Here is a 27,251-nt window from a genome sequence, read left to right as displayed (position 1 = left end):
CTGTGTTAGAAGATGTATTGATTCATTCTTCCAAAAATGAAGAGAGTAAGATTAATTAAAATCCTAATTACTCTTTTTTTCAAATGTTAGATTGAAAAATTATTTACCAAAAATTGTGCCTTAAATTAATATAAATTTTACAAATATCAATCTACAACAATATTGGTCATTTTCAAAGTTTCGATCAGAATCAAACCTTCAATTATAATTTCCAAATTATCAATTACTCTAATAGTTTAATAACATCGATAATTGCCCGAGCCCGATAAAACTATTATAATAAAAGTTTTACGACTTGTATTTACATCGGTATAATAATATTAAATGTTTATAATATGAGATGAATAACGATTGTTGACGATCAAAATTTGATGTTTGATAATTTCGAAATTAGCGCTGAAATTAATACTAAATGTGATTGATTGAAATGAATTGATTGAAAATTAACGTAGCTGCCGTAATAAAATGTATGTGATATAATTTATAATACATATATAGGAAATGATGCTCAATGGGATATTTGACTCGATGATGCTTATAATACAGCTTTCCCTTTCCTTTTTTCTTTATGTGATTGAATTGATTGAAAATTAACGTAGGTACTGCAATAAAATGAATGTAGTATAATTTATAATATGTATATAGAAAACTATGCTCAATGAATATTATCTTATAATATCCCAATGGCTCAATGAGATATTTAACTCGATGATGCTATTAATACAGCTTTCCCTTTCCTTTTTTCCTTTCCTTCGTAATAACTATATGGAACAAAACTGCATTTTTGTTCAAATTAGAAGACGACAATACGTGATTGGATACAACTAGTATATAATAAATTGTCATGAGTGGGTGTTTTCACGTATATCAATATAAATTCTATTGTATGTATGTTTTTACTAAAATCAGAACTAGTACTATGAGCTTTTATGCTAATTTCTTTAATGACGTAGCTTTATAGACGGGAACCCAAACGGTTGTCCTATCTCTACGTGATGAATTTATCATTAAATTTTGTAATACTTTTTAAGGCAGATTTAATGCAAAAATTGTAAATAAAGAATAATTACACTTGGACACGTTTTGCTGTCTATATTTTCAAGTGATAACTGATGTCACGACTGCTTGACATCAGGCTGTCGGAAGAGGGTACCGAATCTGTAACTTCTGATTCAAAGTCTATAAGTCTAACCACTAGGAAGAGCCCAAAATATATACTTTTTTTTAATATCAGCACTAATACCATTATGGACCATCAGCAAATTTTTGGTAGAATATTTAAATCAAAAGTCAATACAGTGATTGGACGGTCCGGGTACGAAAATAAAATATATATAGAACATCCAAAATTCAGCAAATCTAAACAAAAATTATAAAAGATTTTTTTTTCATTTATTTCTCATGAACAATCTGAAATTTTGGTCCAATGAGGTTATTTGCTGTTGGGCACACGGTGTTAAGAAATTTCCTCATCGAGAAAAATTATAAAATATGAGCACAATTGTTGGAAAAGATGAAAATAATCATTTTGAATGATAATCAAGAGTAATTATTTTGAAATGTTTTATCTAAATTAAAACAAAAAAAAAACAAGTATAATTTATTGAGCAACTTCAAGTTAGAATGAAAAAAAAAACTTTAAGTTATTCGATTAAATTAAATTAACGGGTAATTAACATTAATTATGTGGTATAATACACATCATAAAGATGCATTTATGATAAAATTCTGTTTAAACGGATGGGGTTGTTTTAGGTTAGGTTTTATATCTAAAATGCCTGTCTGCAAATACATAGCATTTTGACAGTTTTTAGTACTATTTTATATGAAGAAAGAAATTGCCATAACAACGCTATGTTACGGTCTATTTTACTGAAGGATTATTCCCGTAAACTTGCAATTAAAATTAAAATTGAAATTTAATTAAAAAACAAGTATAATTTACAACTGCAAGGTCGGTAGTCGAGTAAAAATATGAACCAGTAGTACATTTATTTTCATACAAAATTGTCTTCAAAAGAACAAACTTCCAAAAACAATAGTCTAGTATTTTCAATACACATCCTCCGACAATAAAAAAAACTTTCAATAGAACATGCAAAACTCGAAAAACTCCACTCCATACATTATTATTTGAGATTCAGATCAGTTTCGATAGAGGCGACGATATGTAAACGCGCTTTGCTTCGGTTTAGGTTTATTCCAGGAAATAAGTCTGTGGAATGCGTCCGAAAAGTTAAAAAAAAAAAACGAAATCTTCCGAACAGAATACAACATAACACAAGACAACGAAAAAAATAAAAAAGACGAAAAAAGGTTTTCTCGTTTGAATACATCGGCGGGCGGATCGGTTGCGATACAGAGTAGCGAGTTGAGATTTCGAAAGGACCCGACGAATTGGGGTGTTTTCACACTAAAATAAACACCGATGCCGGGTAATGGACATTGTCATAAGAAAGAAGATCTTTAAAATAAAAATCAACTATATTGCTAATTACGCAACATATCAAAAAAAGAAAATGCAGTACATTTTTAACAGAATCTAGTGAAAATATAAATAGGGTAAGGCGAGGCAGAAAACTCCAATTTGACTTTTAGTAATTTGACTTCTAGTAATTATACTGTCTAAACAAGTGGTCGGGGAACCGGTGTTGAAAATCGATTTTTGGGGGTATAAAGTACAAATTTTCAATTGATATTTACTATTTTTGCTACCTAGTTGACCGTAAGGAGGTAATCTTTATCCATCATGGTGGTCATATCAGATTAGACAAAACTATTTTGGGGTTATGATCAAAAAAGATCCTCGTAAGCTGTGGTCTAAACATGACAACACATAACATGTATCAAAGAAACAATTATCGAACTATGTTCAGTTAAATTCCCAGTTAATTATAGAAATATGTTCTCTTTACTATTTTTCTAAAATTTGTCATCAGTCATTTGTCAAGAAGGAAAAGGCAAGAAGCAAACACATCCAAAAAATTATATTCAGGTATCATAAACTAAATACAAGGGCTCAAAACCGAAAAAACTACTAACAAGAAAAAAAAAAACTTTTGGTACGAATATTGATAGATCTCCGTTTATTTCGTCGTAAGAATAAAGATAACGTCTGATTACACATCTTTTGCCTTCTACTTTAAAATCGAATTATTAAATAATAATATACTTTGCTTGTTTTTGAGAAAATGATGGTGGACTTTTTTGCCCGCAGACCTTTAAGCCACGCTCTAGCCTATATGCAATTGGGTGAAGTATAAGTTGAAATTATTTAAAAGTAGATCCTAATGAGAATGATTAAAAACTGATGAGTTTTGGATAAAAAAAATCAGAAGAAACAAATATTATAATTTGGTTATCTGAATATCGTAGAACTGAACAAATAACAATAATTGAAAGAAAATAGAGAAACGAAAAAAACTTTATACTGACAAAAATGAGTATCATTCATTTATGTATAATTTATTTTTCAAATATAAAATTTAAATCAATAAGTCATTAAATTTTTATTACAGCAGTCATGTTAAAACTTTCAATTCAAACATATTGTTTTAATATTAGCCGCTAATTTCAAAATTATTCCTTATCGAATTCTGATATGAAAACAACCACCACTACAATCAAATATGAATGTTTAAAATATACTAATATAAATTGCAAGTCATAAAATTTTTATTAGAGTTTTATCAGGCTAACAATTAGCGAAGTTATAAAACTTTTGTTTATAATAGTTATTTAAAGCATTGATAATTTCGAGATTAGAATCAAACGTTTAACGTTGACCAATAATTCAAACGTAACTACGTTATCGTCATCATACCTGGTACATACGTATTCAAAAATATAGTAATAAAAAATTTAATAAAATTTTTGTTAAATAGTTCAGCTAGTATGAACTGAAAATTTTGGTAATTGTTTGAAGTATTGTCAATTTAGAAAATATAATCGAGCAAAATCTAACAAACGCATTTACAAAAAAATAAATAAAAAAGGGTCATAAGTAATTTCTAAAAAAAAGTAATATATGATGAAAATCTTCATGCTGTTCCTCATATATGAAAATTACTTTGACCGAAATATTGGGTGGAGTAAACTTGATAATTCATAAGACTAATTAAATTAAATTAAATAGACTACTTAACAAGACCAGCCCCTACTACATCAGCTTGCAAAATATAATTATTATACGGTTTAAGTGCTACTAAGTTAAATGCAAAAAAAAAATACAATTAGGCCCTATGACCAAAAAAAGAACCAACTTTCCGAATAACATAATAGTCTTACATGAAGTACAAAAGATCATCAGTCGTTTCTAATATTGAAGAAAATAAATCCTTGACGGCAAAAATAGTAACCGAATTAAATAAAAATAGTAATCACGTATTAACATGACATCTATAATTGGATCATCTAAAAATGACATCCATAATTGGTATATCTAAAATACATCTTGAATAAATAATAAGATTTCGTTATATATTTGAGAAAATTTGAGCTACTACATAATTCCTGAATCCCTTGAACATAAAATTAAGGGCTCAATTCTCCAATAAAATAAAAGACTAATATACCGTATACAATCCTTTGATAGTAAAAAAAACTGCTAAAATGCTATGTATTCAGGATGTTTTACTCATAAAACCTAACCTAGAAAACGCACTTACGTCAACAACAATGTTATCATAACTGCATCTTTCTGATGTGTCATGATAACGCATGCGTGAAGTTAGGTCTTATGTGTAAAACGCCTGATCGTACAACTGACAGTTTTTACTACCAATTTATATAAAGAAATTTTTATTTTATCAGAGAATTGGTCTCTTAGTTTATTTCACGTTAAAATTTCTGCTATTGCCCTTTTACACTAAAACAATTGACTAGTCAAGATCGCATACTAAAATTTATAAAGAATATATAATATCCTCCTTTCTGAATTTTTGATTTTTTGCTCTGCTAACTCATACAATAAAATAATAGTAGAAGTTTTCACTAATAACAATAAATATCTAATAAAAGTTCTATTTTGAATTCACAACGCACTTTATAAACAAATTCATATAGGATAAACATAGTACAAGCCAAAAACCCAATTACAAAGCATTTTTTCATAAAATTACTAATAATTTGCAATATTTTGGAAATTTTGAACTTTTTTCCAAAGCTATCGCCCTGCTTTAGCTGCAATATTTTGAGAGGAAATATTATGAATCATTCAAATCGGTTGAACCGTGATTCGAACACACAGATTCATTCATTTTATATAAAGTATGCGAAAATGTAAGTATGCCACTTTTTCTAAAGTATGCCAAAGATACATACAAATTCTCATATTCACAACGCAGTTTATAAACAAATTTATGTAGGATAATCATAGTACAAGCCAGAAACCCAATTATAAAGCATTTTTTCATAAAGTCACTAATAATTTGCAATATTTTGAAAATTTTGAACTTTTTTCCCCTGCTTTAGCTGCAATATGTTGAACAATAGCAATATTTTGAGACGAAATATTTTGAATCATTCAAATCGGTTGATCGTTGTTCCCGAGATCCGAAGACACACATCCATTTCATCTAAAGTATGCCAAAATGTAAGTATACCCTTTTTTCTAAAGTTTGCCATATAAAAATTCTCATTTTCACAACGCACTTTATAAACATATATGTATGTAGGATAATCTTAGTACAAGCCCGAAACCCAAATAGAAAGCATTTATTCATAAAGCTACTTGTAATTTTTCCATAAAATTATTCAGACTACATATTATTATTATTATTAAATATTAGACTTCTTGGTTAGACTACATGATCTATGTATCAAAAAAGTAAGTATTAAACAAAATGTTAATAATCCCAACCACAATATTAATAATATTGGAGTTATAAACAATGATGGAACGTATCTAGTTTCAAAACGTTATGATAAAACATCGATAAAAAAACTAATTATTTTTTATTTATTGAATAAAATTTTTGAGAAATAAACATAATTATATATTTATATAATTGTGAAATTATTTCTATATCTTTAGTTTAGATTTTGCTCACTACAAGGTGTATTTCAATTGTATTATAGCCATGGACGTTAAATAAATGAATAAATAAATCAACCAACCAATAAATATTATCTTTTTCGTCCGTCTTCAATATAACAGAATTATTTTTTCTTATTTTCTCATAATTTGATTTACTCCTTCTCCGTTGACAGTGTGAAAAGGGCTCAAGAATATATGGCGTGTGAATGTTTATCTTTTCGAGATTTACCGCACAGTATGCATTGCGTTTCCAGGATTTTGGGTCTTAATAATATTGGGCTAGCACATCCGCCCTTATAATAGACCCTTGCCTATCAGTGGCCGATAAAATATTTACTTGAAATTTTACTCAAACTGTAAATCACCAACAGCCTCTGAATATAAAAGTTAGGAAAATAATCTTGGAAGTGAATTTTTGTTGAACAACTAGTACTGAGAAACAAGGAAACATTTGAGAATTGAGACAATTTTGCTACCTGGATAAAGAAAACTTAGAGGAAATTCTAGTTGTTTCTTTATTAACATTTAGAAGACTTTTGTTGAATTTCTATTAAATAGTCCTATAATTACTGAATAAGGTGTTTTTTTTTTTTTAGAAGACAACCCAACGGTTGCCACTATTTGCTGATTTTATTATTACAATTTCTCCAATACTGATGATTTTTTTTATTGATTGATCTTTCATTTGAAAAAATATTATTTTTTAAAGTAAATTTCAGCTTCTCCATTAGATAAAAAAAATCTGAATTAAAATTTATCTCAAAACATTCACTAATACTGAATAAAAAATTATTTGATTAGCAAAATGACTACTTACGTAATAGGGGTGGTTTGTGGTAGGAAGGCGAAAATTTAAGGCAGTGTTTTTAATTACAATTATAACTAGTTCTGTATGGCATCGTGCCTAAAAGCAAATTGCTGGAACTTTCCGTACCAAAAATTTGATTTTTGAGAATTTTAAAATTTTTGAGAAAACTGACTTTTTTTTTGATAAAAAAGTTTTTTTTAAATTTTGTAATATTTTGGAAATTTTGAACTTTTTTCCAAAGTAATCGCTCTACTTTAGCTGCATAGAGACGAAATATTTTGAATCATTCAAATCGGTTGAACCGTGTTCCCGAAATCCGTACATACACACACATCCATGTCTTATAAAGTATGCCAAATGTAAGTATGCCATTTTTTCTAAAGTATGCCAAAGATATATAAAAATTATCATTTTCGATTTTTTGCGATTATTATAACTAACCCTATGGAAAGTTAAAAAAAATAAGAGATATTGTCCAAAAAATTAAAAAAAAAGTTTTTAAGCGTCAGCCCTTACTAGTTAACTTTTGTTTCACGACAAACGTAGAGTTTGTATATTACATTTCTTTCTTCCCAGAATTAAACTATTTGTTCTTTTTCCCTTTTGTAAAAACTGGTACGTATCATTGGAAGTTTGTTTACGTAAACTATAAAATTAATAAGGAGGAACTAGAACAGGTAGGAACAATTTCTTTACGTCTCGCCGAGTAGAATTAGCCCTATAAATTTAATTAGAGTAACTTTGCGGTTTCGGGGAAAAACACAAAATAAAAACGTAACTTGGAAACTGGAGCAACTAGCCCAATTAAATTTATAAGGAGTTTTCTACTTGGCTAGACGCACTAGAAAAGATATTGTTTTCAAAAAGAAGTTTCTGTAGATTATTCTTAACGTATTAAAGTTTAGAACCTCCAGTTTCTCTATTAAAGTTTTCTTGGTTGTAGACATGTGTTTGGCATTAAGATGCTACAGAATAAAAGCTGGTCTTACTTACAAAATATGTTTGAAAAATGAAATACTTAAATTGTTTTATAAATCTTATTAGTTGGTAAAGACATTTTTTCTATCTTTTAGAACTTTAGTCCTACAAAATTGTTGGTTTACAATTTCAAATTTATTTGAAAATTTTGAAAAAAAATTGCTTTTGTTAAAATTCGTAAAATAATTGTGTCACTGTTGCCACAAACAAGGTTATATTATGGCCCTATCTTCATACAAATTGATAGTAAAAACCATCAAAAAGCAATGTATTGGCTTTACAATCAGGTGTTTCATAGTTTTTACTAACTATTCATAGGGTTGCTATAAAATTTCTGTTTTATCGAAAAATTGGCTACAAAGTATAATAAGTGAATAAGGTCTATTATTACACCTGATACACAGGTCAAATAAAAAATACATTGCTTTTACAACAAATACATAGCTTTTTGACAGTTTTTACTAATAGTTCATAATTTTTACAAATTATTCATAGGGTTGCCACCAAATTTCTGTTTTATCTGAAAATTGGCTCCAAAATATGATAAGTGAATAAGGGTCTATTATTACATCCGATATATAGGTCAAATAAAAAATTGGGCTTTTATGTATACTTGAGTAATTTATTTATAGCATAATTATAGCATATTATGAAAACGCAAAATTTCGTTTTTCTTATATATTAATGTTTCAGAAAAGTAGTAACAATATAGTTAATTTTTTTAAAAAAAAAAACCCAAAGTTCAACAAATATTACAATTTTTTCCATGTATATTGAAAATAAAATGGACAATTATTTTTAGCATAGAAAAAATTTGAAAGTAAAAAAAAAGTTTTTTTTAGGTATAACTTAGCGACAAATGAGTTATAAGTGAAAATTTGTCATTTTTTATTGAAAATTCAACGCGCTGCAAAACAGGTTTTTTATAATTTGTTTTGTAGAGCTTCGAATTTTGAATAAAACCCATTCATTTGTTCGCTAAGTTATGACTAAAAAACATTTTTAAAATTTTTGAAAAATTTTTCATGCTATTTCCATACAAAACTTTGAATTGCGCACTATCTAAAAGACAATATTAAGAGCTAGAACTCTCAGAAAATATTTTTTTATCAATTTGGAACCTTTTAAGCCCTTGGGAGCAAGGAAATTCGAAAATGTCCATATTAAGGACAAATTGTCAAATTTAATTAATTTGTACACGTTTTGAAAATATGATAAACCCATATCGACATAAAATCGAGAAGATACAACTAACAGTTCCCCTTTGGGGACAATCTCCCAAAATATTTCAATAACATTTCTCAAAAAACTAAACCCCAATGACTGGTGTCTAAAAACAAGTCTAAATATATAAAATATTAAAAAAAATCAGCATCAAATGCTATATTACAGCCGCATTTACATCAGAATCTATCGTAACAATTCACATTTCAGTTTAGTATCAAAAGCATGCCGACCTTATTATTCAAATAAATTGAAACTATATTGATCGTTTAACTGCAATAATTTCAATCAAACAAAATGCATTCACATTGCATACAAATATAAATGTAGGTTGAACGATTCAGAGGCAGGAGAGTTCGCACATGCAAACAAAACGGGCTGACATATGACTTAGTTTTAATTTTACTTTCGGACCAGGTGTACGAATTGCATTTAGGGGAGAAAGTTACCAACACGTATATGTACACATGATATATATATATATATATATATATATATATATATATATATATATATATATATACATATATATATATATATACATATGATTATAAATATGTATGTACGTGTACATGCACAGGTACATACACGTTATATGTGTTGAGGGCGCGTGCTACTGAAGACATCTGCCGAAGCAGGGACGAAATGTAGAAATACACAAATTTAAATTTGTATGAGGAACCACTATAGCAATTTTAAAATAATTAGAATATGATTATCATAAATTTATGATATAAACTAGGGGTGTATGGCATCGTGCCTTAAGGGAAATTGCTGGAACTTTCCGCACCGTAACGAAATGTTCGAGGAATATTAAATGTTTTCAAATAACTGTAGCTTTCATAAGTCTTTAGAGCTTTAGAACTTTACCCACAATTAAAGTTAAAATCCCAACTATTTTCGATATATAAACAAAATTTTTTTTTTGGATTTTTTTTTCAAACAAAAGCAACTGTTTCGTCAATACAAGCAAAAAGTTTTTTGAATCATTCAAATCGGATTCTTCTCCCAAAAACTACCATTTTTTGCACATTTAGCTCCGTATCTCCATAAAGACTAGACCTGCCTTTACCAAAAACTAATCACCACTTTCCCCCGTCATTACGAATTGAATATTTTTTGGTTTTTTAAAATCGGATGCTCCATTCTCTCAAAAACTTGATTTTTATTTTCTGCTCTCTTTGCTCTGTATCTCCGAAACGGCTGAACCTGCCTTTGCCAAAAACTAATCAGCACATCTCCCTATCAATAGCAGTCGAATGCTTTTTGAACCATTAAAATTGCTCGATTCGTGCGTCCGAAAACGTAGACAAAAAATACAGACTCACAAAACACACAAACATCCATTTTTTTAACGTATGCCAACATGTTCAGAAACCCCTGAAACGAAGATATGCAAAAAATTATAATTTCAATTTCGAAAACAATTTAAAACCATTGAAACACAATAGATTTTTCGAACTCACTTATTTTCCATTTTGAAAAAAATTTATTAGAAAGACGTTTTGCTGAATGTTGTTTCATTCAAACAGAATGACAAAAGTCATAAATAAACGCAATGATATCGCATCCCTTTGCTAGGCAAACAATATGTTTTTAAATTGTATTTAAAACCACATTAATAAAAGAATATAGTACAAAAACCTGCACAATTAGTTTCGCATGTGTAGAATCTGGTTAACACGTTGAGTGCCACAAGGTTTTATAGAGTTCCGGTACAGACCAAATTTCAGTAGTGCAAAAATACCGCAAATTGCACGTAAATTCGGAAAAATAACAAGAAATTTTGACCAAGGAACAGGTTATAAAATTTTGTGACCCCTGCAAGGAACAACCATTGTGAGTTTCAGTAGTGCAAAAATACCGCCAATCTCATGTAACTAAAATTGTAAGAAGTTTGACCAAAGAAAAGGTTATAAAATTTTGTAACACTTGCGAGGAAAAATCATTTATATGTGTGTTTCGATAGAAATGTTCAATTTTACTTTATTTTATACTGTCAGTCACCTGATACGAAACAGAAAGGTAGGTGTCAGTCACTGGTGACTAACTTGGCACATAAGCCGTTAAAAATTGTAATCCTTACCATTAATATTTTTATCAATATAATTTGAACCAGTTATAAATTGAAATACAAGTTCGAGAACAAATTCTCTAATAAAAAATATTGTGCTTTTAGTTAAATTGTGATTTATATAAATATGTTTTTATTACATAAAGTATTGCTATATAACATCCTCAAGTTTCTCCTCAATGTTCAATAAGTCATCACTATTACAATGATTGCAATAATAAAAATTCAGCACATAGAGATGAGACAACTGTTTGGGTTGCCATCTATAATAAAACAAACGTAGTTTGTGAGAAATTCATCACAACACCTCATAGAACCCATAAGTTCTGATCGCTGTTAAAATAAAAAAAAGTTCAATATCAAAAGAACAATTAAAATAGTCTGAATTAGTTTTTTTTTACCAATTTTCCACTAAACAGAAATTATGACCATAGGCGAAATATACGGATTTTTGCTATATATCTACAACATTACGACCAACTAATTCTTCAGTCAATTGATTACAAAAACTCTATTTTCCTTATAATAGTCTTTCCAACTTGTACCCAATTCGATCTTACGATTAGTACCATCAATTCTTTATTATATATAAGAAATGCAAGAGTTCTCTTCTTATTCTAATCAACGCTATCAGTGCAAATCCTTTGTTGGATGGATATCCATTTATCAGATTCACCACCTGGTATGACTTTCATCACCATTAACTAAAATCAATAAGCCGTCCTCCATACACAACACCAGGAATTCGATTATGGAATTAAATCTTTCCGTACTATTTCTGGAATATTGGCATCTGATGGAAAATCAAAATCTCGTTGTAATGAGAAACATTTACAGCATCAATATTTGGAATTTGGAAGCAAATATGAGGCAGAGAATTCTTCTATCAAGCTTAGCAAGTATGCACTGTATGTTCTCAGAATGAGGATTGAACTTGGTTCTCATTAAAATTTACTAATAAAGAGATTTGTTGTCCGCAAACTTTCATCATATTAACCTTGTAAAAATAAAAATATATTCCTATAGATTGCATTACATACTTGTGCACATAATTTGTGCAGTAGTAAATCATATCTCAGGCACTGGTCGTCGTAATAGCTACCAATGTCTAATAAGCCTTAATTTGATATGGAACTTTGTCAGCTTCTATGGTTCCTACTTCAATTTTTTGACAAATAGCCTTGAACAATTGGAAATGCTTATCTTCATCTTTTGTAAAACAAATTGTATCAGTACTTATTTTCTTATGTTGATCGCGAGTTCCTCCCTTTTTCTAACCTTGTTCAAGAAGATAACGTGTGATACTTCAAAACTTAATTCGCCAGAATGAGTATACATAATTTTATCTAAAAACTATCAACTGACTGTTCGGCTGCTGATCCCAAACATGCAGAATAAAATACCCTAATTACGAAGATGCCTCCAGAAGATATTTAATACAAATAACACCCAGTTTTTGTCGATCTATTTATTTAAACTTCAACTTAAAAAAAGTGATTTAAATATTTTCCACGCATTTTTCGCCGTCATAATTAGAATAAATCTTTTACCAAACTAGAATCCAATTTAGGCGTGAGAACATAAATTAGAATTCATGATGCGGCGTCACCCCTAGAATCCCTACCAAAGAAAACACTGATAATTTTAAAATTTTATGCTTATTCCCAAATTAAAAATACCGACCGTCCGACCAAAAACTACCTATACCCATAGCCTATAGGTATATATTCGTGTTCCAGGTATATGCAATTCCAGGTAAAATTTTACCTTTCAGGCCGATTCCGTGCGACACCTGGGGTTTTCTGTTGCGTCACAGAAGTGTGTGATTTTTTTCGAGAACAATCTATGATTTATTTAAGGGGTCTATACTCTAATGCTGTTTTGTATTTCGCAATTTGGCAATTTGATAAATTACCCGCATCACGTGTAACAATACTGAATTTATTTATAGAGCGGTGGATACTGATACAGTAGTAGCAAATTACAGAAATTTACCCTCTCTTCACAATTGTGAAAAATAATGGTGATAGCTTGCGATATTTTTTTTTCACAAATTTAGAAATAATCACTTGTCCAATGGTAAAATATATCACGTTTTATGTTAGTGAATGAGAACTTTACAAGAAAAATATTTCATAAAAACTTTTTCGTAGTGGCTTTATAAATTCAATTCCAGTAAAAAATATTTTTTGAAAAATCAAAAGTTTATTCGAAACTTTAGTTAGGAAATAATGCATAACATTATTTTTAGCTTAATTTATTAAGCATGATTAGTAGAAAAAATACATAAAAAATGAAAAAATTTAATATTAAATAAAATTTAATAAAACTTGAAATTTAAAGGACATATGAGATAACGAATGTATCCACAAAGGTAAATTTTCGTCGCACTTTCTAGTCATTGAATCGCAAGAAAAAAGATAAAGAAGCTTTCTTAAAAAAGCAATATCCTAAAATTCAATCAAGATGATAAATCACAGATAACTACTTTTATATCCAAATTGATTTATAGCAAAAACAAGAGTCAAGAGAGATTTTCTGTAAACTGAAGATACTATACAAGAATTAAAAAATACTATACAGATACTATACAAGATATAGAATATAGAAGAAGATACAGAAGATATAGAAGAAGATATAGAAGAAGATACTATACAAGAATTAAAAAAAGCAACAACCCTATTGCCAAATATTTTGTTAAGGTGCAGCAATGCATTTTGTGCATTTATCTAGAGATTTTATGCAATATCTGAGATTATTTTTTATTTTATCATATAATTTACAACTGTCCTTGGTTGACATCTAGCAAATTTGATTGAGAAAATATAATAAATAAACGACTACTAGTATTGCTTCAATTTTAAACAAAAGTAGGTATACAAAATTTTTCTAATGTGATTAGAGATTATATTATATAACTTTTACGATTTTTTGCTCACAGTATTTTCAAGATCTTAGATATCAATTTTATTAAAAAAAACTAATTCACATACCCACTAACGAGTACAAAAATATCAACAACCATATACTAATATGCAATAGTGATTTTGATCAAAATCTTTTATAATTCTATAACAAAATAAATTAAAAAATTTGTTTTGTGTTTTGTTTCAAACTTTTTCACAGTCGTATGTCAAGCCAATTTTTTTTTTAAGAAAAATCTTGTTCATATGAAATATTCTTTTCTTCTTTGCATTTTTTACAACTGCATTCAAGCAAAACATCATTTAATAAACGTGTAATAAGAACGATTAGGTTTAATGTTTTCAATACTTATTTAACGATTAAGAATTTAACCAAATTAATTAATAAGAAAAATCACACTTCCACGATTGTCTCTTGAATTGAAAATAACTTGATAAATTGGAACAAATCGATATATATTATATGCTCTACATTTAAACTCTATACACTGAATCTTGTTTGAAGAAATAACAACAAATGAACAAAGTCACAAAATAAAATTCTTAAAAAATACTAGAAGCCCTACTAGATGTTTCAGAATGGATAATCCATCAAGAATCCAATCTATATACAGTATCAGAAGAAGCCAGAAGACCTACATCCAAGTACAAATCAAGACTCGAAAACCATCCGAATCAACGTGAAAAACTTGCTTTCCACACACAGTCAAGATAGTCATTTCCAGAACATTTAAAAGAATTAACCCATGAGATTTAGCATTAGCATAGTAAACATAAAATTTAGGTTTATTAACATGTTTCATTATTTTTTATGTATCTCCTTCTCATCAATTTTTCAAATATTTAAATCACGTCTACTGGGTAACATTTTAAAATATCTTGACATTAGTCAACAAAATTACTGAACGTCTTTCTAGACAGAGCCTATACCAATAAGATTCCATATGAACCTTAGTCGTCCTAAAGATACTACTTAATATATTACTAAAAGGATGTGACATGACATAATTATACCAACTAAAGTGAGCAATCTGCCCAAGCAAAAAAAAAATGAAAACATCAAAATACAGAAAAGACAAGTACCACTTCCAAAATTTATCAATAAACTGTACAGTATTGGAGGTGCTGATTACAGTAAAGTACAGAAATCAGAAGACTTACATCCAAGTACAAGGCAAAGACTCAGAAAACCATCAGAATCAATGTGAAAAACTTGCTTTCCACACACATCCCCAGAAGATTTAAAAGAATTAACGAATCAGATTTAGCACAGTCAACATATAATTTATCTCCTCATCTATTTTACAAAAAAAATATAAAACAATTGCAAAATTTATCAATGAAGCAGTACAGTATTGGAGGTGCTGATTACAATAAATCAAGTCATGGACAATACAGGATTGGAGGTGCTGATTACAGTAAATCAATCATGTAAATTTCGGCCGAATCCTAAATTTAAATTATATCAAAAATTAAATTTGAAAATCCTCCCCTGTCCTGGGACGCTCTCGCGTTCGTTTTGGTTCGCTCCATTTTGTAGCATTGATGAGCAGATGGCTTTCTCGTACATATCGTACCGGCGAGAGCGTTTTTACAAAAATAATTTCGTGAAATAAAAATAACGTGTTGCCCGATAGAAACGTATTAGGGGAGATAATTGCCTCAATATATATGTCGGATGGAGAGCAGGGTTGCCCGATCATAGGCCCTGGGATAAAGGAAATACGACCACAAATGAGGATTGGATTGAAAATAAATCCAAATGGAAGTAATCCAACTGATTTAGCTGGTGTCTGACAACAGAGACATCTCTCATATTGGAGGTACAAAATAACTGATGGTGAATCGAGGTGGATCAAACAATCTAAGGCGCGACCCGAATGACGGGTTATGTTGGCCTGGGTGCTCCGATGTGGAAAAGAAATGAGGATTATTACCACGTTATTGAATTCTCAGAATTAGTGTGAGAAAAATTTAAAAGAGGTACTTTATATGCTGACCATTCGATAAATCTGGTAACGACTTCCTAAATACAAATATTAAACGAAATGTAATTGATATAATAAGAAAATTCTCCGATAACTACCATTTTTATGTAAATATCTGATAACCACTTCTCAAATACAAATATTAGATAAATTCACACTATTTTTAGCTTAATGCATTAAAAAAATTAAAAAATATATGATAAAACTTGTTATATGTTATATGAATGTCAAAGGACATTTATGAGAAAACAAATGTACTTTATATGCTGACCATCCGAAAAATCTGGTAACGACTTCACAAATACAAATATTAAACGAAATCTACTCGATATAGTAATAAAAGACAATTCTCCTCAACCACTTCTCAAATACAAATATTAAAAAATTCTAATTAATCTACATAATAACTAGTTAATAAGTAAATGGAACTCTCAGAATATGAGAGAAATCTAAACTTTGGTGCACCGGCAACTGCTCGAAAAATCTTGTAACAATTCGGGAATATATTTATTTAAAAAAAAATAACTGGCTTACTTAAAAATTAGGAAGCAAGTAAATAAAGAAAAATATAAACTTTAGCATAAGGAGAACCAATAAAAAAACTGGTGACAATTCAGTGAATACATATATTTTAAAAGATCTAATCGACTTAATAAAAATTAATTAATATGAGAGAAATAAATAAATAAATATCAATTATTAATATGAGGGAAATATCCGATAACAACTCAGGAAATAAAATTATTGAAAAAATCTAATTGACTTACATAAATAATAATGAAATAGAATTTTCAGAATAAATATGAGGAAAATGTATGCATTGGCATAACGACGATAACTACTCGAAATAACCAGCAATAATTACTTAAGTATAAATATTAAACAAAATCTAATTGACCTTATAAAAATTAGTTAACAAGTAAATAAAATACATCAGTTTTCATCAATTTTTATCGGCAACTAATATCAAATTTTGAAAAATATTAGTATTCGGTTCTAATATTTTTATACGTACAAATTGATTTAAAAAATATTGATAAACATCAATAATGAATGACAAAGAAATGCAAATAAAAATGATGCACACATAAAACTTTTTATGTGTACCGTGTGTATCAATATTTCAAAACTAACGAAAAATAAGAAAATTAATGTTGCAAGCACGATAATATTGCAAAATTCGTAAATTAATAGAATACGCAGATGGAAATGAAATATGAAGTAGCCCCGGCATTTCTACATCAAATTCATCAGTATTGGGTAAATTCTAATAATATCAAATATAGATAAGCCAACCGTTGGGTTGTTTTGTAAAAGCTAAGTAGTTAAGAAATATCATGGAAAAAAATTCAAAAATTTTAAAAATGTGTTTTTTTAAATATAACTTAGCAAACAAATGAATGAGTTTTATTCAAAATTCGACGCTCTGCAAGACAAATTATAAAAAACCTGTTTTGTAGAGCGTCGAATTTTCAATAAAAAATGACACGAATTTCCACTTTTAATTCATTTGTCGCTAAGTTATACATATTTTTTTTTAATTTTCAAAATTCTTTACATGCTATTTCGACATGAAGCTTTGATTGAATTGCGTACTATCTAAACGTTAATATTAGTAGCTGAAACTTTAAGAGAATTTTTTTTTATCAATTTGGAAGCATTTGAGCCGCTGGGAGTAAGGAAATTCGAAAATGTCCATATTAAGGACCACTCCAATATATATATACATATATAAATTTCTAAAGGCCGCGTAACTTTCAAATCACATTTCCAATTTTTCGATAAATTACCAAATAATTATGTTTTTTCTCGTGAGATAACCCACAAATCTTAATTCTGTAACGTTGTCAAGATAACCAATATCAATATTTGTAACCATTGCTAGACTTTTCAACCTGAAATAACTTTCATACACAGAAGTTCGAAAATTGTGAGACTTGAAAGGCACATAATTCATTAATACCAAAAATTTTTTTAAATAAAATTGTTTTTCATTTACATATATAAGCTTATAATTTTTGTTTCCCTAGTTATTTTGGATGTAAAACAAAAATTCGGCCCATTCATGGTTAAATTTGAATATATAAAATGTATGAGAGCGAATTCGAAGATCTAAAATGCTAAGACTATAAAATTCCAAACCGATGAAGTTCTCCTAACCGACGCACAATGCCCTACATAAATTTATATGTTCAAAGAGAATCATCTTTATTCTCAATGTAACAAAGTCTATATTTAATAATTTTTAACACAATTAAAGTTTCCATTAACGTATATGTATATCAAAGATCGTAAAGTCGTATTATTAGAATGTGATCGAGTTTAATTTGGTGGCGATACAGGAAATATATTTATAAATCTGTCTAGGTCGCTAGACGTCTGACTTATAAATAACACACACACATGCATCGAAGGCGATGGAGATTCAGAAGTAAAAAAAAAAAAAAAAATTGGTAAAATAATTACTTTGGATAAAATAATATTGTCAGAGAAAATATGTGCAAATACGTCTACGAAAATAGAAGGTTGACTAGAAAAGTCCAAAAACTAAACTTGTAAAATCATAGAAACGTAACTGAATTTTTCTAGAAGATAATTTTTGTGCTTAATAATTTTAAAAATATTGAGTAACAGAGTACATATGTGCGGTAATATTATTTATTTATTCATTCAAAATACTATGATGTCGCTACGTCCTGATGCCATGGCTTCGATTGATTATCGAACGCGCGACCTCTATCTATGCAACGTACGTGATAATGGTGATTTGTAGAAAAAAAATCTAAATAATTATCATATATCATTCCATGCATAAATTAATAAAAGAATTAAAAAATAAATAAATTGAACCCCGTTTAAATAATAAAGTAGGTGCTCGCCGTTAAAAATTTTTTTATTTCAACAAAATTGTTAAATTTGTTATGTAGACTTTGGAGTATTTTCTGCATGCAGACATGCTATATATATATATATATATATATATATATATATATATATATATATATATATATATATATATTAAAGATGTATGCAATAAAATCCTACCTGGTGTGTGAATCTTCACATTCTGCATATTTTGCGAGTCTTTGAACAGGACCGAGTCTATTCCAGTCCATCCATACTTCCAATGGGTCTCTGTAACAAAGATGATTTATTCATTAGAAATCGATAAAGGATATCAAGAATGATTTATATCAAATAAATCCCTATATATTTTTATATAGTTATTTAATATGCAACGTTTCAATGACACATATGAGCTTTCAGACGATATTACAATCAAAATGTAATAAGCACTGAAATTAAGAAATCGATATGCAATTTAGGTGGTAAAAAAGTGATGTGTAGTTTGCCTCAATAATTGAGTAAGAGATATAAGATGAAATCAAGAAATCACACATATTAGCTTTCGACGAAATTTTATATGCATTCAAATTAAGAAATTGATGTGCAATTTAGGTCGTGAAAAAGTGATGTGTAGCTTGCCTCAATTATCAAGTAAGAGATATAAGATGTGCACTAGGAATCGAGTTAGATATACAGCTCGAGAAATCAAGCAAAACAAAAATTTAAATATCGGTTAAGATCTTAGTTTTATAATTTATGTATAATTTGCCAAGTGTTTAGCAAGGCTTAGTGTAGTCACTTGTAATAAATATTCAATTATAGAAAATAACGTAAAATCCAATGCATCCAATAACTAAATGTATTATTAAGTAAATTGTAGTGTTCCTTATACGATAAAATAAATAAAAATTAAATATACTAATATATTCGACGCAAAGAACTAGAGTAGTGTAGTATTTACCACATCGAATAAGTACACATTAATGGATTTTATATGATAATTTTTATTGATCCGCATTGATATAATTTATGTAACAATTTTACTTGTTAAAATTCAACAAAATCTCATTTAATTTATTTTATTATTATTCACCTGTATTGTCCATCACCATCACCATGCTCTGGTTCAACTTCACAAATCTGATTGGCGTTTTGAATTTGTGGTCCCTGTTCTCCTGAACCAGAATCATTGGATTCTGTAAAAATTTAATTTATTTAAAAAATATGAATAAAGTATAATTGTGATAATGTTTATTTATGAAATTTAAATGATAGAACAAGTATATGATGCTTCTTTTAGCTTAAAAATATATGAAAAAATGTAAATGGGGAAAAAAATAAGAAAGCTTGAAACAAATGACAATGAGCAACCATGAACCTAATAAAATAAAAATACTAATTAATATTAATTTGTGCAGCAAAATTGGTATCAGAATTTATTGTGAAGTTTGGAACATAAAAATATACGTATTAAAATAAAAGTAAAAATTATTAAATATATGAATATCATAAAAAAATTAAAAGTCAAACCGAAATTCATAAAAACAAATTTGCAATATAATTATATATATATATATATATATATATATATATATTAAATATATGTAGATGTATATGTATGTTGTTAATACAAAGGGAAAGTGTCTACGCGTAGGCGGTGTCTACGACCTCGCTACGTCTCAAGGTCAATACGAAAACGTAGCGCAATATACGCACGTAGCACATTCAAATAAATAAATATGTATGTATGTATATGTATATTTTTGTGTGTGTTTGATTATTATTGAAATAAATAAAAAAAATGTTAGCCGTTAAAAATGTGGCAACATGGAAAATTGTTTGGTTAGAAAAACGCCCTAGACGTAACGTTGAATTTATTTAATAATAATAGTTAAAGAGTAAAGGTAAAAAAGTAAAGTTATAAAAAGTTTAAACTATATTGCAATTAAAAATAAACTAATTTTATTGGGAAGCCTTACATATTTTCTGTAAATACGTATTTAAATTGAACATTTTGAAATTGTCCTCACAATAAATTGTTGCTTAATTCGGATAATCTGTATCTTCATATACGAGCCTAATTTATATATAATACATTTCTTATTGTGTTCCATAAAATACAACACACACAAATCTATGTATTATATATATACATACAAAATATATTGATTTATGTTGTAAAAAGCCGGTATAGTTGATATAAACTTACATTCACCACATTATCCAATCAACACAGAAACTGGACATAGTCGGTGAATAATTAAAAGGCACATAAATTTATAACTTATTTTACGAAGAATTCGTAAATGAACACAAAAACGAAGATATAAATATCTTTATTTATATTATCTAAAAGCTGCGTACGAGATTCTATTGATTCGACTTTACTTGTGTGTGCACGGCGTCGTTGCCAACATGGGAAAAACTTAATACGACATTGATAATGTAAAGAAAATCGGGATAGAATTTTCCGAAAATTTTCCTAATACTATTATGGAAAACTAGTGGGTATGGCTCCGCGCCTTAATTGCTGGAACTTCCCGTACCAAAAATATTTTTTTAAAAACTTTGAACAAATTAGATTTTTGAAAGAATTTGAATTTTTGGAAAAAAAAACTTTTGGACAAAAATGTTATATTTTTTAATTTGAAATTTGGTGTTTTTTTTTCAAAGTAATTCCACTGTCGCAAATATCGCAGCGCGTAAGCGCCGCATCGCCGTCTAACGGACAAACGATGTTACGAAACCCATAGAAATGTAAACAAAATTGATACACATTATTAAAATCTCCATAAAATATCTGATAACTTAATGTGCATAAGTCTAATGATCATTTTTAACCACCCAATGGCATTTTTTTTTTACTTTTTTTAAATAGGTCCCCGAAACCGCTACCCCTGCCTTTCCAAAAATTTAATCACAAGTAAAATGTTTTTTGAATTATTAAAATCGGACGCTCTTAAAAACTGAGTTACCGCTTTTGGCACTTTTTGCCCCGTATCTCCAAACGGCTAGAACTGCATTTGCCAAAAACTAATCAGCACGTCTCCTTATCAATACAAATCAAATGTTTTTTGAATTATTCAAATCGGTTAATCGGTGTTCCCGAAATCGTCGACGAAAATTTGTATCCGCACACACACACACATACATCCATTTTTTCTAATGGTATGCCAAATTGTTCAGAAACCTTTAAAACGTAAAGATATATAAAAATTTTCTTTTTCGATTTTTTTGCGATTACTCAACTATCAATTGGAAAGAAACGTCCCGGCCGATCTTCACCAAAAACTAATCAACTCTATTCCTCCATTTTTACACATACTTTTTGTCTCAAATGATCCAGAATGACTTGAAACGTTGAGAAAACAAAATTAGCAAGTGGGATTTTCTGACGAGAACATGAACTTGTTCTTCGAGAAAATAATAATCATTTAATAGCAACAAACTTTCGTGAATTAATTAAGTAATACAATTATTATTGTACAGTTTGTAATTGGGTATCAAATGATTTTTTATATTTTAGAATAAACAAGTTTTTGAAAGAATAACGATGAAAGGATAAAATTAGGCTTACATGCACAAGCACATGCTTTTTCCAATTTTGGTATCAAACGATCCAAAATGACTATTAAAAACTATGGGTATTACTCAAGATTTCAGGATATCCATATATATTTCTCTTGAGGTGTTAAACACGTTTGTTCAAGCTGAAACCACAGCTAGTTTTTGTAAACAGTATACTATTTACAAAATAACTCGAATAGATTTACATATGAAAACATGATATTGATTTATTTGTTAAAATTCCTTATTATTGGTTGTTTATGTCTTGCCAAATTATAAACACAAGTTTGGAAGTTATCTGTAGCTCAAGAAGAATTCTCTCGATACAAATTCAGAATAGATTTACATATGAAAAAATGATATTGGTTTATTTGTTGAAATTACTTATAATTGGTTGTTTATGTCTTGCCAAATTATAACCATAAGTTTACAGGTTGAATTTTAAACATGATCTAGTACTAACTAGTCTATAAATAATAAAATAATCATAAATTTTGACAACGCCTTCAAGTAAGGTAGTACAAAAACATTTGAAACTATAACAAAACTGTATATTTTGCCTAATATAGTCATTATGGTAAGTTCACCTCGGAATTCGAGATACCCCACTGTAAGTATGTAAATACTTGTATTTTGCACCCTAAAAGTTATCTCAAAACCTACATATGTTGCGTACACCCTACCATAGTGCAAAATACAAGTATTTACAGCTGGTATCTTGAATTCCGAGATTCTTACCTAATTTAAGCTTAAATGTCTGTACTATAACAAACTTTGAAGTGACAATGAAATAATAGGACTACAATCAACCACGAGCCTAATTTCATGTAGAAGACCCTTCATTACAATTAATGTAATATATTTTGTACAAATAGTCTTGGTGTTATCAATGTAATATATTTAGTATAAACAATCCTGTCGTTATTATTCTCAATCATCTTACTATTTATATTGTATTGTGTTCATGTATAACTATCTACATTTATTAATAACTACAAAGCTTTTATCCACACCGATGAATGATGCGGAATGTAAAATGTTGCTCAAGCAGTTAGTATGACAAATACTTAACACATTTTTCTACTGACACAATAACGCTGAAACATTTTGCTGAATAATCAAAAATCGTAATATGTAATTTTAAAGAAGTTACTCATATTGCATAATAAATATACAATGAAATTCAGTTCAGTTGTAAACAATGTTAGAAATTATTTACTCAAACATAAAATTTAATAATAAACATTATACCAAGCTTTTGTTAAGATATATGAGCATCTAATATCGATTCCCTTCTATATCAAAAATAAAATTTTATTGATGTTATATCAATGCACTATTTTCTAATTTTAAATTATTATTTGTCTATTTGACATACTTTTTTTACCATGTCCTCTTTTGTATTGTTTTTTAAGCAAGGAAAACATTTCATCTAGCAATTAATAGGTAACTGAGTATTAAACTTTTTTTTGAAACTTCAAAACAAAATTTAAACAATATGTCAAGTTTAGGGTTTTTTCAATAATCAACAAAAAAAATTATTTAGTATACTATGAAACAATTAACAAAAGACATGCCAAAAAAATGAAGTAATTTTTAAAAACTGCAATGACTAAGCAAGTATAAAAATACAAAAAAATGTGAGTAAATTTAATGATTGTACAAAATAAAGATATACATTATCAATACCGAATATCAGATATGATAAATTTCATAGTTCACCATAATTAAGTGTAATTTTTCAAAATATGAAAGAAAAGCATTATAAAAGCCTCATAACCTAACAAATATGGTAAGGCATATTTATTATTATATTGAGTAGTCCAATGTTTAATTGACGATGAAGGTGCTTTGATGAATTACTTATGTTATGAATGAAAATTATTACACCCATCTGTCATTCGTAGTAATTTTGTTATCAGTTAAATATAGAACAACGCCATTGTGTCAATTATAACGTGTTAAGAAACCTGTCACAACGAAATGGTCCACTATTTCAAAACTCACCATTTTGTGTGTCTTCTAAATCAGAGTCTTGTATGAATAATATTTCTGGAAAGGATAATAATAAACGAACCTCTTTCAACAAACAATTTACATTTTTAAAAATATACTCAATCAAAATTTCAATGACAACAACTCACCCGCCATGATGTACTTGGAAAATATTTGATTTAATGTATAACTTCGCCAGTTTTTATTGTTAAAATATTCGCTAACGATGAGTAACAACACAAGTTTTATCATAAACACTTTCAGACATTGATGTAAATTAGAGTTTGGAAAGACAAATCAGTTTCAGGAGCAAACGTTCATTTTGTTCATTTGGGAGCACGACTATGAAGATAACTATGGCATTTTCAAATCTGATTTCGTATGGTGGCACTCCTGATATATGAACATAACCTAAAAGTCATATATCAAGACACTTTTTAAATAATAAATAAAAATGAATAAACATTCAAAAATACATTGAATATAATAAAAATCGTCTAATGTGAGTATTTTCTTTCTATGCCACTAAATAACCATAACTATAATTGCATTTCATACAACTTGAGGTACTTCAAATTAGTATGACAAATAAGTTCCAAAATATTCAACAAATTTGTTTATTAATAAAATCAAAAGACTATTAAAAAACTGTAATGTTTCTGCATCATCTTTTATCAATATTTACATTTCAGTTTCAAAAATTCCCGTGAAATACTTTTAATAATAAAAAATGGCAACAAGACTACTAGGTTGTGCAAGATTAACAATTGTAGAAAATGTATTATTTAACACCCAAAATAATATCAAGAGACATGGGCATCGTATGCGAGGAAAGGCCCCAGATGTTGCAAGAACTCTTGAACAAAGATTAAATGGTAATACAATGTTTTCCAATATATTATCACACTTGGTGAAATACACCTTATATATTTACAGAAATGATAAAGCAAGATGAAGCTGTGTCATATAGAGTAGATATTGGATTTCCATCCTCTTCCAAATCGAGATCAGATCAACTTTATGAACGTATGGCACACATTAAAAAGCTGCGGAGTGATACAGAACTTGAGAAGCTTGCTAGAAATCAGCTATGTAAGAAATAATTTTCATTAGTTTAAGTATTTGGACATAGCACAGCCTGATTTATATCTTATATACTACACATTTATTTCACCTCTCCATTGATCATAATTCCTTTGGCTGATAATTATGTCGATATACATCTATCTCTCTGAATTCATTCATACATATTATTTAGTTTAGTGATAAAATTATATAAGTATACTTCATAATACAATATTGAATATAACTTATTATAAATTGTGTGACTTCTGTCTTTTTTCACATTATATTTATTTTTAGTAGAAGTAAACTTATCAGACGTCAGAAAAGATTGGCTTGAAACAATTGGACCATTTCATATAAGAAGAATAGCAGATCATTATTCAGTTTATGAACATTTATTTGGAGATGCTTATTTTATACCTAGGGTTAATTTGCAAGTATTTTTCGAACAGCCTTTTGATTATTCGTGCCCTGTATTTTATGGGAATATTATTAAACCTAGTGATGCCAAAGAGAAACCAATAATAGAATATGATGCTAGTAAAGATGACTTGTATACTTTGGTATTAACAAACCCTGATGGAAATTTTACAGAAGAAGATAAGGAGTATGTTCATCTTTTTATGTAAGTACAATATACAAAATATATAAAAATCACTTATAATTTGTAAATATATATATCTGCAATACATAATATATTTAATATTTATATTGAGAAAGTAGTTAAATTTGATGTTGAAATGTATGATTGTATTCTTGGTAACATTTGGTGAAAAAGATAATGTAAGGATTTTTAAAACACTTTTATTAATTATTCCATTTATTGAATAGTAATGATGTTTTAAAAATCTATACTATAAATATGTTTTAATGTTAAAAAATCTTTACATTCTCATTTTTGCTCGATGCTGCGCCCTTCAAAAATCTAATCATACATATATAATATTGTTTCTGCTTATAGAGCTAATATACCAGGATCAGATGTTTCTAAAGGAGAAACAATCGTACCATATTTACAACCAATACCACCTAAAGGTACAGGCTATCATAGATACATATTTATTCTGTATAAACAAGATAAAACGATGGATTTTACCAAACTAAAAGTTGATAATAGGTAACTAAATTATTTTAAAGTGAAAAAAAAAAAAAAAACTATTATAATGTTAAAATATTTAAGAAAGTATTCTTTCAGTACTGATTTAACGAAGAGATCATTTAAAACATTGGACTTCTATCGTGAAAATCAAGATTTTATTACCCCAGCAGGATTATGCTTTTTCCAAAGTGACTGGGACCAAACCCTTACAGATTTTTATCACAAAGTTTTGAGTAAGAGATAGAATTATAACAATAACATTTAACTCTCAGGTTATAAATAATTTATTCTTTAATCTTAAATATAAATTTAGATATGAAAGAACCCAGATATGAATACGATTTCCCAGAACCCTATTTACGACCACAGGAATGGTTTCCAAGAAAACGACCTTTTAATAAATACATGGACAAATACCGTGATCCAAAGGAGATAAATAAAGAATATTTGATGGAAAAACTGAAGAAAGTTCATCCATTTGAAGAACCTGAGAAAGAATTAATGTTTCCTAATGCACAACCATTTGATAGATCAACTTATCTGCCTAGTTGGCTAAGAGAAAAAATCAAGAAAGATAGACAAGGCATAGGCCGAATTAATGAAATTAAATAAATGTACTTGTAATAATATATTAAAAGTTGTAAT

At 28.3% G+C, this 27,251-nt stretch overlaps 2 protein-coding genes across 3 annotated transcripts in view; one reads left to right on the top strand and one right to left on the bottom strand.

Moving 5' to 3' along the window:
* LOC113378619 (serine/threonine-protein phosphatase 4 regulatory subunit 1-like) overlaps positions 1-24,795 on the bottom strand; it is a 126,192-nt gene extending 101,397 nt beyond the window's left edge. Inside the window, exons 1-4 of one of the 2 annotated variants that reach the window (XM_026619166.1) lie at positions 24,592-24,795; positions 24,455-24,499; positions 19,974-20,076; positions 19,079-19,168 (exon numbers count right to left, since the gene is read on the bottom strand). In XM_026619166.1, coding sequence (XP_026474951.1) covers positions 19,079-19,168; positions 19,974-20,076; positions 24,455-24,499; positions 24,592-24,694 — 341 coding nt within the window. In that variant the 5' untranslated portion in view covers positions 24,695-24,795. The remainder of the gene's footprint in view (positions 1-19,078; positions 19,169-19,973; positions 20,077-24,454; positions 24,500-24,591) is intronic. The other variant, XM_026619167.1, reaches the window with a different exon arrangement.
* Positions 24,796-24,809: 14 nt separating this feature from the next.
* LOC113378620 (39S ribosomal protein L38, mitochondrial) lies at positions 24,810-27,218 on the top strand. The gene is made up of 7 exons (XM_026619170.1): positions 24,810-24,944; positions 25,135-25,317; positions 25,379-25,534; positions 25,805-26,132; positions 26,469-26,624; positions 26,703-26,839; positions 26,920-27,218. The coding sequence occupies exons 2-7, from the start codon at positions 25,173-25,175 to the stop codon at positions 27,216-27,218; spliced, it is 1,221 nt and encodes a 406-aa protein (XP_026474955.1). The 5' UTR covers positions 24,810-24,944; positions 25,135-25,172.
* Positions 27,219-27,251: the final 33 nt, after the last annotated feature.

Source organism: Ctenocephalides felis, unplaced genomic scaffold (genome assembly GCF_003426905.1).
Source record: "Ctenocephalides felis isolate EL2017-DRISC unplaced genomic scaffold, ASM342690v1 CF-g0.4_SCAFFOLD_01886, whole genome shotgun sequence".
In the NCBI taxonomy this organism is placed as follows: Eukaryota; Metazoa; Arthropoda; class Insecta; order Siphonaptera; family Pulicidae; genus Ctenocephalides; species Ctenocephalides felis.
This window is presented reverse-complemented; position numbering and strand designations above follow the sequence as displayed.